At 39.8% G+C, this 14445-nt stretch overlaps 1 protein-coding gene across 3 annotated transcripts in view; it reads left to right on the plus strand.

Moving 5' to 3' along the window:
* LOC127449666 (dedicator of cytokinesis protein 9-like) overlaps positions 1-14445 on the plus strand; it is a 142327-nt gene that overhangs the window by 33875 nt on the left and 94007 nt on the right. For 2 of the 3 annotated variants that reach the window (XM_051713216.1, XM_051713217.1), the window contains exon 1: positions 4474-4641. The exons of the other annotated variant lie outside the window; for it this stretch is intronic. In XM_051713216.1, the coding sequence (XP_051569176.1) occupies positions 4474-4641 (168 nt within the window). Of the gene's footprint in view, positions 1-4473; positions 4642-14445 lie in introns of those variants that run through there. 3 annotated transcript variants of the gene reach the window in all.

Below are 14445 nucleotides of genomic sequence, written 5' to 3' on the forward strand. Positions count from 1 at the left end.
TGTGCACGTGTGTGCACGCACTGTGCAGGACAGATCGTTTGAAGTCGAGCAGTGATGTGCCTGCACTGAAAACTTCCCCAGCTTTCTGTTCATTAGGCTCACGTTCTCAACATTCCCTTCAATAAAAGAGGCCCTTATAAAGAAAGATATTAATTTAATCTTCAAAGCGGTTTAGAGTGTTTGTGTTTTGTGTTTCATACAGGAGTTAAAATTGCATCCTTCAAACATAACACAAGATCAACTCACAAAAGGGAGGGGTACATTATAATGACTTCAAGAGGTGTTTCTTCAATTACCAAAACTGAATCCCACTCAAGTTGTTTAGTAAATAAGGGCTATGCTCTGCATGGGATAATAGCATGCTGCAACAATAAGAATAGTATGGCAATATGCTATTCTGAACATAGTCAAGGAGTACTGTACATGACAAACTCTTTTGCAAAAGCAAAATGTACAAAAGTAGATCTGATTGACCAGCACCAATCAGAAATCATTTCACTGACCTTGCATGCAGCAGCACTGAAGTGTGAACTTCAGGCTTTGATATCTGCAATGAATGTAATGCCACACTAATATCTGGTGATCCACAGTAGGGTTAAATTAGTCTAAACACCGCAGTACACATTTACACAACATACAGAGTATCTATTATTTATTAATATTTGAAGGCATATTGCAGTCAAATAGAAGTTCATTATATTTATGTTACTGTTACATACACTTGACTTAATGTACATTGACATCATGTCTAAGACAGATCAAATGTGATCTCACACACACATTACCCTCATCCTTTGGGTCCTTGCAACATGTCATCCTTGATATGTCTGAGTCATGTACTGTAAAGTAGGTGACTGTGTCAGTGTCTGATGAAATATGAACACACAGTGGCATAGAGGGGCTTTTCTGTGTGTTTATGTTAGCTGAATATTAAAGACTTTAGTTATAGCTGTTATGTGTTAAGTACTTTTAGCTATTTTTTCTTTACCTTTGTCATTTAAGAAATTATTGTTTGTTTTCATTAGTGGTGCTTGCTAAGGCAATTAATATACTGTAAGTATTAAACTTTGACTTGGGCCAGTAAGCAGCCACTTAGCAACCACCCAGAAAACCCTAGCAACCACATAGTAAAATGCTTAAAACTACTTTGAGCTCCTTAACAACCACCCTAGCAACCACACACAACACATTTCCTTGTGCAGTTAATATGTGGTGAATTTTCGCAAACAAAACAATTTGTGGCATTTGTTCACCAGTAGTAATGAACCAGCAGCAAACCTTTGGCAACAGTGTGCAATTTGCCACTACTAGCAAACACTTCTATGACAAACCTTTGGCAACAATGAAAAGTTTAGCACAAAGCTTATTTGTGCATGTTCGCCACAGGGGTGTGCCACAAATCTATGGGAGTTTTTTACACTTGGTCACTTCATGCGTTTTTACTGATCGGATTGCTATCCGATTGAATAAGCTAATTTAATTTACACTTGGCCACATCAGTGTGTCTCCGCCAAACGGATATAAAATTGATTGGATATATTTGTCAAATAGGAAATTTGTATTGTCTGTTGGAGATGAGATGTCCTCCTCTTCTAAAATTAATTGTGGTGTTCCGCAAGGATCCCTGTTAGGGCCAGTTTTGTTTTCTTTATACAGTATATGTTACTGCTTGATTCTGTGATTCGAAAATACAACATGCATTTTCATTGCTGTGCAGATGACCTACAGTTGTATTTGATGTTGAATCCCAATAATCTGACTAATTTAAGTGTTCTTCAAGCTTGTATAGCAGATATACAAAACTGGATGGCATTTAATTTTCTGCAGTTAAATACTGATAAAACAGGTTGTTATAATCGGTCATGATTAAAAAAAAAAGTCAGATTGAGTCAGCACTTAATCAGTTGGTCCCAAATAATCAGGAAGTGGTGAAAAATCTGGGTGTCTATTTTGATACTAATTTAAATTTGGAATATCATGTCATGAGGTTAGTTCAGTCTTGTTTTTATCAGTTGAGGAACATTTCCAAGGTGAGGCATGTCTTGAGTTTTAGGGATACAAACTTATTCATGCTTTTATGTTGTCTCGCCTTGACTATTGTAATGCTCTTTTTTCAATGTTAAATCAACACACTTTAGCACGGCTACAATCAGTGCAAAATGTTGCAGCTAGACTTTTGACACAAACTAAGTCTTTTAATCATATTACTCCAGTTTTAGCTTCTTTGCATTGCCTACCAATTCATTTTAGGGTTGATTTTTAGATTGTATTTTTTGCATATAAAGCATTACATGGTTTGTTGCCAGATTATTTAGCAGAACTTTTAAGACCTTATGAAACAGTTAGACCTCTTAGATCTTCATGAACTGTTAGCTGTTCCAAGATCAAGATGTATAACAAAAGGTGAAAGAGCATTTGTAGTGAACGCTCCACAATTATGGAACAGCCTGGGATTTTAGATCTGCTGAATCTATGTCTGTTTTTAAGTCTTGTTTAAAAACTAATTTGTATAAACTTGCCTTTATTACTTTATGAATTTAAGTTTTACTGAGTGTGTTTTGATTTTATGTTTTGAGAAGCACTTTGTACTAAATTGCAAAAAAGTGCTATAAAAATGAAGTTATTATTATAATTATTATAAATCTAATCTTCAATTCCCACATTATATGCAAATAAAACAGAGTTCACATCCATAATTATGCTAATGCCATGCAGTGAATTTAAAAGATGTGATTTATTATTTAATTCCAAGTGACTTTGCCCGGTGCGTGTGTTTGGGTGTGTGCGCGCTATGTATATTTCCCCTCAGGGCTTCTTGTAGGTAAGATGCACAACCTGGTCTCATAGTAAAAACGTGACTCTATATACATTTTTGCAAAACTTGTTATACGTGTCTGTAGGTACAATTCCCTGCAGTTTCCCGTGATGGGTGAAAGGTGCCATGCGTTGTTCCTGGCAGGCTACTCAGCCTTATAGGCTCCATATGGTTAGGATTAGGGTGGGAGCGGGGTTAGGACATCTGCTGCCTCCCAGGATCAAACTGAGGCACCTTTGTACAACGGGCGCAGTTTCCAGGTGAAATGAACACTAGAGGTGCTACAACAACTGTGTGTTTTATTCACTTTCACTCAAATCATGACTTCAACGGCTGATAATGACTTTATAAATACCTATTTTTCTCTCTATTACTCAAAATCTGCTATTTTATAATACTGACACACTTTTACGCTAATGCATCTTTGAAAAATGATACATTTGAACGTTAAATTTTTTTAAATCCAAAAATGTTGTCATGTTCACGTAAATTTCATGTGATCAGGCTGAAGATGCGTCATGCGCATCAGCTGCGCACATTTTTAGTGTTTAGTTTCAGTTTCGTCTGCTATCTGCATCAAATAAACGAAGAAAAAAAGTTCTGGCCTTCCTACAACGTGCATCCGTTTCTTTCTTTGTTATTAATTACTGCGCAACACGAGTCCTATGCAAACACTGCAGCTGTTACTGTATATTTCAAATTTTCCCTATGCTGATGTAGCGCTGCCTGGGCGGAGTAAAGTTTACATATGTGGCTTAAACAGCCAGATATAACCTACGGAGGTGGTTTGAGTGATCGTATCCAGGCATATACACCTGATCTTTTCATGATCAGATAGCAATCCGATCAGCAAAAATGCATGAAGTGTAGGAGTAAAGTGAACAGTAAATACCCACAATATTTTTGTAAAGGTTTGCATTGTGCCGGCAAGATTTGCATGGGTAAACACCACTCTAGATTAAATGTATTAGTGTAATGTTCCCATGTTTACGTGAGTGTGTTATAGTTTGAGCATCAGTGAATGCTCAAATGATGTTGCTGTACTGCTTGATATGGGTCAGGAAACACAGAGACAGCAATGTTAAAAAAAGAATGAGAGAGAGAGAGAGAGAGAGAGAGAGAGAGAGAGAGAGAGAGAGAGAGAGAGAGAGAGATCAGAATCTCCAGGCAGTAGAGGAGTCGACGCCCAGCACTGATTCTGGAAGCAGCTCATCACTCAATCTCTTCCTTCAATCCTCAGCATTTCTCTGCCTCATGCCCTAGATTCGACGGAGCATGGTCACTTTCTTCTGAAGAACATGCCATCGTATCTCCCCCGAGGGCTGTTTTAGACAGAAACACACTTTTAGGAAGCTGGCAAATTTGAATATCCCTCATTTAAATGAATGAAGTCAGTCTGCTGTCATCCTTGAGGAGGAAACCTCCTCCCTTCTCTTCTGCTCTCATCCTGGTTTAGGGCAAATGATGGAGTGATGTTTCCTAGGACAGAGAGCTTTGTGTTGAGGCTGGATTTTTGAGAGCTGGGCTGATTCTGGTTCTCACTGGGCTTCGGACCCGAGCCTAATAGTGGTCCCGCAGGAACTTCGGACAGGCAGCTAAAGAAGTTAGATCTGATCTGCTCAGGGAAGTGTTTGTGCATGTTTCTGGGACCAGGTGCTATGGGTTGCACAGCGAGTGTGATCCTGTTTGAGGGATTGCGGCGTGTGTTGCACAGGAACTGTGGATATGTGTGCAAACCAGAGCTGGAGGCAGCAGAGCCAGCGGAGGAAGAAGACACACTCAGCCGCAGAGAATCACTGGCAATCACACCACCAGCAGCTCCATCGGTAATGTGTGTGTCATATTAGATTGTCTTTTTGCTTTGGACATTGTTCGATGTGGTTTTGAATGTTTGTTTTGTAACTGTGGTTATAGCAGGGTGTTATTGGTTTTTCAGCAGTATTACTCAGCACTCTCTGCTCTGAAGTAGCAGTTTGCTGAAAGGAAGATTTCTTCAAGTGTGTGTGTGTATATGCCTGTAGGTTTATATATTATGTATCTCTTTGAAGCTCATGCAGTGGTTGTAAAGTATGCCTAGGCTTTCCTTTTTGCCAGTTAGGCTTGCAAGGCAGCCCCAAAATAGTGTTAAAGCTTTAGGTAAGCTTAGGTTTTTGGCTTTGCTCCTCTGAAAAATAAAATGCTTCATCATAGTCACTTTGCCACTGTCATCACGAGAATCTTGTTTTCTGTCAGCTTCATAAAGGAATCAACACACAAACACTTTGCAGTATAAAGGTGGCTTTGAAATGTTAAATCAGCATGATCACACAGGAAGTCAACATGTTGTTACTAAATGTTCCAGTTCCTTGACATTTACTGACAAGCAGCATCTCACACCGATGACATCTTTGCATCAATTCAGTTGTGTTTACCTTTTTCCTGTGGTGCGACTGATAACGTGTTGTGCGAGCAGTCTCAGAGACTCGAATACTGGTCCTGTGGAAACCAGGAAGTAAACATTTTATTTTAGAGTCAATCGCGCTCATTATTGATTTCACTCTAAAATTAGATTTTTTTCTCCATTGACAGGTACGTTTGGAGTTGGGGTTTGGGTTAGTGCATATGGTAAATAAAATATGCATTCCTGTTGACATTATTACATCATTTATAACTAAAAACAACTCGCTTTTAGTGCCACTCTGTGGATATCTCACCTGGAAACTCACACGTGCCCATACGTACAACAACACTTCTAGCTTCGGCCACTGGGGGCAGTGTGAAGAACTTTCAACCTACTGTCAACGAATTCACAGTGAGATAAGCCTGTTTAAATATATGCAAGGAACTCAACAACAATCACAAATCAGAATGCAAATAAGTGTAAGATAGAAGACCAATCACAATTCATATTGCAAAAATTGCGATGACATCATTGCTGTTACATTTTGATTGCTGAACATTCTATCAATATCCATTTTTCCACAAATTAGAATCAAAGTAGAATAGATTGACTGAACAAGTGACCAATCCTGAGTCGCCACGTTTCACCAACATGGTTAAGTATAGTTGGCTAACCTTGCTGAGAAATCTTGCTGAGAAATCTGGGCTGAGAATGGTTTGTAATCGTAGCAAACTGAACCGTGTTCAAGTGGAAATGCAACTGAAACCATTACTCATCATGTTTAGAATCATTCGCCTCTATGGTGGAAAAGCGCTTAATGTAAACCTCAGTTATAAAGTCCTAATTACACCTAAGGCTGAACTTAACTACAAAACAAACTTTGAATACAGTACGGGCTGAATTAATTGCAGAAGTCTAGCCAATACTAGAGTTAGGGGTTTAAACAAAAGTTTTATTTGTATAGCACTTTTCACCATACATATTGTTCCAAAGCTGCTTTACATAAGAACCTTAATACCCCCAGTGAGCAAGCCAAAGGCAACTGGCAAGGAAAAACTCCCTAAGATGTTAAGTAGGATGACCCTTGAGAGGAACAAGACTCTGTGGGAGGGGGCTGGGGGAGCACTTCCTCCTTTGGCAGGAACATTTTTAGAGGTATGTCCATATAACAAATACTAACTAGCCACAAAATATTGATAATTGTTTACGTATGCAGTAAAAATATAAGTTATTTAATCATTTAAATAGAATTAATTACATTAACCTGGTGCAACCCCGTGTCCTTCTGCATGGACGTTGTATTTTGGCTTCGCAATACGCAATGCATAATTTAAATTAATTTAAAATTATTGATCTCAGTTCTGAAGACTCTGGGCTTTCAGTGAAGGGTTAAACTTTTGACATACGTCATGTGACTAAACAACATGGTGCTGATCACAGTGGAGTTTGTCTTTTGGAGAAAGGCCAACAAAACTATATCTGGAAAGAAACCTACTGTAATTTTGTTTTTCTTTAATTTTTATCCCCTTTTCTTCCAATTTGGAATGCTCAATTCCCACTACTTAGTAGGTCATCATGGTGGCACGGTTACTCACCTCAATCCGGGTGGCGAAGGTCAAGTCTCAGTTGCCTCCGCTTCTGAGACCGTCAATCCGCGCATCTTATCATGTGGCTCGTTGTGCATGACACCGCGGAGACACCTTATGTGGAGGCTCATGCTACTCTCCATGATCCACGCACAACTTTCCAGGCGCCCCATTGAGAGCGAGAACCACTAATTGCGACCACGAGGAGGTTACCCCATGTGACTCTACCCTCCCTAGCAACCGGGCCAATTTGGTTGCTTAGGAGACCTGGCTGGATTCACTCAACACACCCTGGATTCGAACAAGCAACTCCAGGGGTGGTAGTCAGCATCAATACTCGCTGAGCTACCCAGGCCCCCCAGAAACCTACTGTAATTAAGTTTTTACTTTGAAACCTGTTTGAGTCATAAGATTAGAGTCTCTAGTTTCATCCGATATGCCATTTTATAAATTTGAGCGATGTATCGTGAAATGGTACACTGTTAAACAAAAAGAACACTATACTGGACAATAGCGCTAGTTTTTCATTAGAAATCCTATATTTACTGTGCATTATCACATTGAGAAAAACATTTTTCAGAGGTTTTATATAGAGTTAAAGGTGCACTCAGCGATTCCTAAAAGAAACACTGTTGATATTCGAACTCAGCTGCCAAAACAAACACTCCCCTCCCTTCAGTGTTCCTTTGGAAGCTCCGTATCCCAAATTCATGCACGCGAGACGGTTTTACGCACACCAGCTCCAGACACTCACATCTCTCCTGCTACTAAATCTAACATCACAACAACAGCATATATGGGTTCTGTGAAACATAGCAAAATTTATGTAACCCACCTATCGAGAAGAAAAAGAGCAACTTCTGCATCCGTCTTCAAGCCTTTTACCTCTCGGAGGTCTCTCCACTGCTGAATAGCCTCGCCAATGTTGACACGGCTCCTAGCCCTCGACTTATCATAATCCTTCTTTTTTAGTTTAGAATCTTCTGACCTTTTTCTCTTGGTCTGTTTCTCAGCCATTTGTCCTCCTTGGAGTTTAGAAAGTTCACATCAGCCAGATTTGCCGTCGCTTTTCTAATTAATTTCCCTCTTGCTCTGCCCCCACCCCCATCCTGTGCATTTAGTCCTGGTTCGCTTAGCGTTCACACTGGCATTTTTAAAACCGAACCTAAAGATACAATACAAAAGGTATAAGGATAAGGTCACAACCTGATTGGACAGCTTTTATGACGTATGTTTTGCGACGGAACTTGCCGAACATCCAAAACAATGCTGGCTGCTGGGCAAAATGCGCTTGTTGGATTTATTTATATATATATATATATATATATATATATATATATATATATATATATATATATATATATATATGGTATTTTTACCAGTTGAGAACAAACGAAGAGCTAATAAAATGTGTAAAGGAGTCAAAACAGCAATTCCTCCGTTGCACACACAAATGAAGATATGCTGCAAGGACGGCTGACAGCGGTAACGACGCCTGTACCGAACTGTAATGGGCAACATAGCTCCTATGATGAGAAGAACCAGGTATACTTGAGGTCAGTTTTTAAGGCAAATTACTTCCTGTTATTGGTCCGTTTAGACATCTTTGGTCCATGCTACATTCATATATCAATCGAACCGCACCAGAGTTCGTTTGGAAGCAGACCGAGATCCACTATTCAGGGGGTCTCGGTCCACATGTTTGGTGCGCACCAAGGTTCGGATGGCAGCGTTCACACTTGTTCAAATGAACCGCACTAACAGAGCAATCGCACCAGAGTTCGTTTTAATCTAACCAAACCTGCCAAGTGTGAACACACCCTAAGGCTGATGTGTGTATATTTTTGGTGTTAAAATACTTTATCCTATTATATGCAGAGACAACTATACGTAAGGCATTCTTAGGTTAATTTATTTATTTAAATTTTTTTTTGTTTTTTTTGTTGAAAAATCTTATTGTTTTGAGCGACCCCTCCAGCCCTACACAACATTTACTCAACCAATGGCATGAGATTGGGGCGGGACTATCTGTTTGTTTGATCAATGGCAGACAGGGGAGTGTTCGAAAAAGCTGTTATAAACAATGTTTATTTTTGCAATTCAGTTTGGTGGCACTAGTGGCGCAGAAATTACACACTTCAGCTTGAGCTAAAATGAGCTAAAGCAACACAATTCTTAAACATTTTGTCACAACTTTCACAAATTTTGCCTTGACATTATTTGAAGCTGGTCAGGGGATTTCTAGTTCCCTGTATGCTTTGCATGGGACTGGATGGGAAGAGTAAATGTTGACATTTATTTTTATTTTATGTGTTAGTAGGCCTATTTAGTTGTATTTAGTATTGATTTAATTGTTAGTATTTCATGGTTTGTTATGTTGAGATTTAAAAGAGTTTCTGTAAGATTGGAGTTTTGGGGGTTACCACTGTGGTGAAGAGTGGAGACTGAAAATAGGTTGAGGACAGGTACATACTGAATATAATATAGATTGCTTTACTCAATAAGCGATTACTTGACTTATCACCTTATTGTACAATGAACAAACTCCTTTTTGTTGTGCTTCCTGCCAGCACTATATAATCATATGGCAAGCTATTGTGTATTGTTGCTATATAAAAGTGAACTAAAACAGATTCAAAGAGTTGTCTAAGGGTTGTCCAATTCTTATTGTTGTCTAATTCTAATTTGACTTGTATAATTTAGGGGGCATTTCTCAAGTCAGTTAGGTTCCCGCTACACTAAGTATTTGAGTTAAGATTACGTGGCAATTTTATTTTAAGAAAACCCATTTCAAACATGTGGAACCACTGTTCATTGATTGAATTGAGTTCATCCAGTGTGGAGTGTGCTCTTGTTGCTCAATTGGAAAAGCATGGTGCTAGCAACTGCAAAATCATGGGTTTGTTTCCCAAAGAACACACAAACTGAATAAATGTATACCTTGAATGCACTGTTAATCACTTTGGATAAAACTGTCTGCCGTTTAAAAATAAATAAATGACAATTTTTGATTAAAAGATATGCATTTAAATCCCAAGGCAATTGGAGGGATTGAGGAAATGGTCATTAAGGTGTCTCTTGCATGTCTGGCATGTATAAGCTATAGCTGACAGTATGTGTGGCTCTGGAACACCGATGAGGAGGAGATATTGGATGCGAAGGGTGAAACAGTGTGTCTGGAGCTTGTTTTCCACCACTAGACCACGTCTCACACTGCCACATTTTTGAAGGCAACGCTATTTAAAGGGCTGCATACCAGGTTAGTCTTTCCCCCATACTGAAGAAAACATCATCGAATTTTCCATGATCTACTTCTGTGAGCCTCTCTCTGCTGAGATCATATATCACACATGCTTTTAATCTGATGCTTTCAGCACATCGCAGGATAATGCGCTTCTCTACAGCCCACGCTTTCATTGAAAGGTGCTTAAAATTCAGAACGAGTATCTCGTCGTGCTGTCAGCTAAGTTACACAGCATCAGCTGGCTGAAGTTCAGGCCCAGCCATGAAGCTCCTGTTGTGGATGGGTGTGTACGGTGAGGAGGGGGTTTCTGGATATGTGTTTTTTCAGTCTGTGGCCCCCACCCTGGCTTCCTGCCCTGAGCCCCTTTGGGAACCTCACCAATTATGACGTCAAAGTGGGATTATGCAACACAGCCAAGTTTATTTCATAGTCTAAGGGTGTGGATATGTGCATAAGTTATTGATGTGCTTCATGTATCTGATAGCTTTAGATAGGCTTTTGTTGATTGCACGTGTAGAGACAATTACATGAAGGGTTAGTTTTGAGTGATAGGTCTACTCTAATATTTTTATATATATTGTTTTGTAATTAATATTTTTATTGATTCATATGCACATGACAGTGAAAAACTCAACACATATATAAAGAATCATCATTTTACATTTAAACCCCACTAATACAATTCCACCCTGACCCCTAACGAACACCCCTGTGGTATATATATAAATAAAATAATAATAAGCATACATGATTAAACTAAACTACACTCCCCAAATCCCCTCCCTGAGAGTCCCCCAAAAAAACTAAATATTTGCCCCATTTTTTAACAAATAAGTCCCTAAACCCCAGCCTTCTACTTACCGCTTCCTCCAATGCAGCTACCCTCCCCATTTCCACACACCACTCCGAAAAAGAGGGTGCTCCACTTGACTTCCAACCCCTTAAAATTACTTGCCTGCTGATCATGAGACTGGTCAGAACCCAATATTTAATGTGATTATCCCCTAAATTCATGACCGCCCCATCACCCAAAATACAGAGTCTGGGACAAAGCAAAACCTGAATGTTCAAAACATCACACAAATAACTCCGAACCCTCAACCAAAACTCCTGGATCTTAACACACCCCCAAAAGACATGGGCAGTGTCTCCAACTTCTGATTGGCATCGCCAGCAGGTGGGTGTGTCTTTAAGACCAAGCCTATATAGGGGGCCTGGGTAGCTCAGTGGTAAAATATGCTGGCTACCACCCCTGGAGCTCGCCAGCTCCCTAGTTTGAATCCCAGGGCCTGCTGAGTGACTCCAGCCAGGTCTCCTAAGCAACCAAATTGGCCCAGTTGCTAGGGAGGGTAGAGTCACATGGGGTAAACTCCTCATGGTCACAATAATGTGGTTCGTTCTCGGTGGGTTGAGCGTGGTTGCTGTGGTGGATGGCGTGAAGCCTCCACACACGCTATGTCTCTGTGGCAACATGCTCAACAAGCCACGTGATAAGGCAAATCACTACACAACCACAAGGGGAATCATTGGGAATTGGGCATTCCAAATTGGGAATTTTTTATTAAAAAAATAAAAAATAAATAAAAAAGACCAAGCCTATATAATCTAGAGGGGATCCAATAAAATCTATGTAAAATCTTAAATAAGGTGAACCCTTGCATCTCTAGATGCAGACTTGACATTTTTCAGAATCTTAGTCCATACACCATCCTCCAATACCAAATTCAAATCTTTTTCCCATACTCTCTTGAGAGAAGTCAAGGCTCCATTAGCAGGGAGTAATACACTGATGCCTCATGACCTTTTCCAAAAGCAGCAATCACCTCTCCCAAAGCACCTGCTGCTTTGGGGGGGTGTGTGTGCTACTCCCAAAAACAGTACAGAGCATGTGGCGCAGCTGTAAATACTTACAGAACTGAGATCTGGGAATCCCAAAATTATGAACCAAATTCTCAAAAGATCTCAACACTCCACTCTCATACAGGTCGCTGAGTATAGTAACCCCCCTCGCAATCCACTCTGACCAGCAGAAAGGGGACTTGTTGATACAGAATTTGGGGTTCAGCCATATGCTTGAGGCAACATTTAAATAAATGTCTGAATTAAGTACTCTGGCCACTCTTGTCCAAATCACGTGCAAATGTGAAATAATGGGGTGTGATTTAACTTCTCCGGTTACTTTGATAGAAAGGCTTTGCAGTGGCGAAATAGGGGCAAGGACTTCCTGTTCAATAGAAAATCAGGGAGGGGCTCTTTCACGTGGAAGCGACCAATAAGCCAAATGCCTGAGGCCAAATGCATAATAATAAAACAAAATCTTGGGTAGGCCTAGCCCACCTTTGTCTATCGGCCTATGTAACTTATTAAAATGCAATCTGGGACGTTTATCATTCCAAATGAAGGACTTCGCTATGCTATCAAATTGCATGAAATAAGAGAGGGGGACATCTACAGGGAGAGACTGTAGCAGGTAGTTAAATTTTGGAATGCTATTCATTTTAATAACATTAACCTTCTTCATCGATAAATGTAATGAAGCCCACCTGCCCACATCACTCGAAAACCTTTTTATTAAAGGGTCAAAATTAACACTAACTAAATCAGACAGATTTGCTGGGAATAAAATCCCCAAATACTTAATGCCCTGTTTGGGCCACTGGAAGGCGCCCGGCTGGAAAGCCATTACTGGACAGTAGACTGTCAGATCCAAAGCTTCGGATTTAGACCAACTGACTTTGTATCCTGAGAACTTGGAAAAGGAATTAATAATTCTGTGGAGGCAAGGCATAGATCTAGTAGGTTCAGAGACAAATAATAAAATATAATTTGCGTAAAGCAGAAGCTTATGCGCCACACCTCCCGCAACCACCCCTGGAAAATCATCCTGCTTTCTTACCGCGGCTGCTGATGGTTCCAGGGCAAGACAGAACAATAAAGGGGAAAGAGGGCAACCCTGCCAAGTGCCCCTATCCAGAGTAAAATAGTCTGAAATTAATCCATTTGTTTGTTGCTACAGGGTGTCTATAAAGTAACTTAATCCAACCAATAAATGTACTCCCGAACCCATACATTTCCAAAATCTTAAAAAGATAATCCCATTCTACTATATCAAACGCCTTTTCGGCGTCAAGTGAGATGGCAGTGACCGGAGACTGATCATTCGCTACTGACCACATGATATTGATGAGACGCCTGATGTTATCAGAAGAGCTACGGCCTGAATAAACCCCACCTGATCTATATGTATAAGAGATGTCATAACCTTACTTAATCGGTTTGCCAGAATTTTGGACAATATTTTTACATCTAGTTGGATCAGAGAGATTGGACGGTAACTTTTACACTCACTTGGATCTTTGTCTTTTTTAAGAATCAGACTGATTCGGGCTTGTGTCATGGTTGGAGGAAGCTTTCCATTCTTTAATGATTCCATATAAACTTCTAACAAAAGTGGAGCCAGTTCTGTAGCATAGGATCTAAAAAATTCTGTGGCAAAACCATCTGTCCCCGGAGCCTTGCCAGTAGGTAGGGACTTAATTACCTCGTCAAGCTCCTCCAAGTTTATCTCAGAATCAAGAGAGTTTTTTTGCTCAATCGTCAGTTTAGGAAGATCTTATGGTTCCACAAAGTTTCTAATATCTTCATCAGTAGACGAAGAAGTGGAACTATAAAGATCAAGAGAGAACTCTTTAAAGGCATTATTAATATCAATGGCTGAGGTAAAAGTTTCACCACCAGCAGATTTCACTGAGGGAATGATAGAAAGAGACTCTGTCTACATTATATCTAGCCAAAAGCTTCCCTGCTTTGTCACCCGACTCAAAGTATGACTGTCTTGCCCTGAATAACCAAAACTCCACTTTCCGCGACAAAATAGTATTATATCTATATTTTAATCGGGTCAGTTCTCTGAGGCCATCAGCTGACATACAGTGCTTCAGCTCTGCCTCTGCACTTTTAATATTCTCTTCCAACTCCACGAGTTCTCGTGCTTTGGATTTTTTGATGAATGAGGCATACTGTATGATCCGACCCCTAAGAACCGTCTTAAGTGCCTCCCAAGCCACGCCCACAGAGGATGCTGAGGACCAGTTGGTCTCCATATAAACATTGATTTCAGTCTTTAACATTTGTTGGAAATCAGGATTTTGCAAAAGGGACTCATTAAGAAGCAACTATATGATTTATTTTTCTCTGTATATGGCAACACCTCTAAACTCAACAGGGCATGATCTGAGACTAAGATATTTCCAATTGAGCAATCAACAACAGATGAAATGAGGGATTTGGATATAAAAAAAAATCTATTCTAGAATAAATCTTATGGACTGATGAAAAAAATGTATAGTCCCTAACAAATGGGTTCAAAAGTCTCGAAATATCCATAAGACCAAGATTTTTACACATCCTGTGAAGCTTC

The sequence above is a fragment of the Myxocyprinus asiaticus genome, chromosome 12 (assembly GCF_019703515.2).
Source record: "Myxocyprinus asiaticus isolate MX2 ecotype Aquarium Trade chromosome 12, UBuf_Myxa_2, whole genome shotgun sequence".
In the NCBI taxonomy this organism is placed as follows: domain Eukaryota; kingdom Metazoa; phylum Chordata; class Actinopteri; order Cypriniformes; family Catostomidae; genus Myxocyprinus; species Myxocyprinus asiaticus.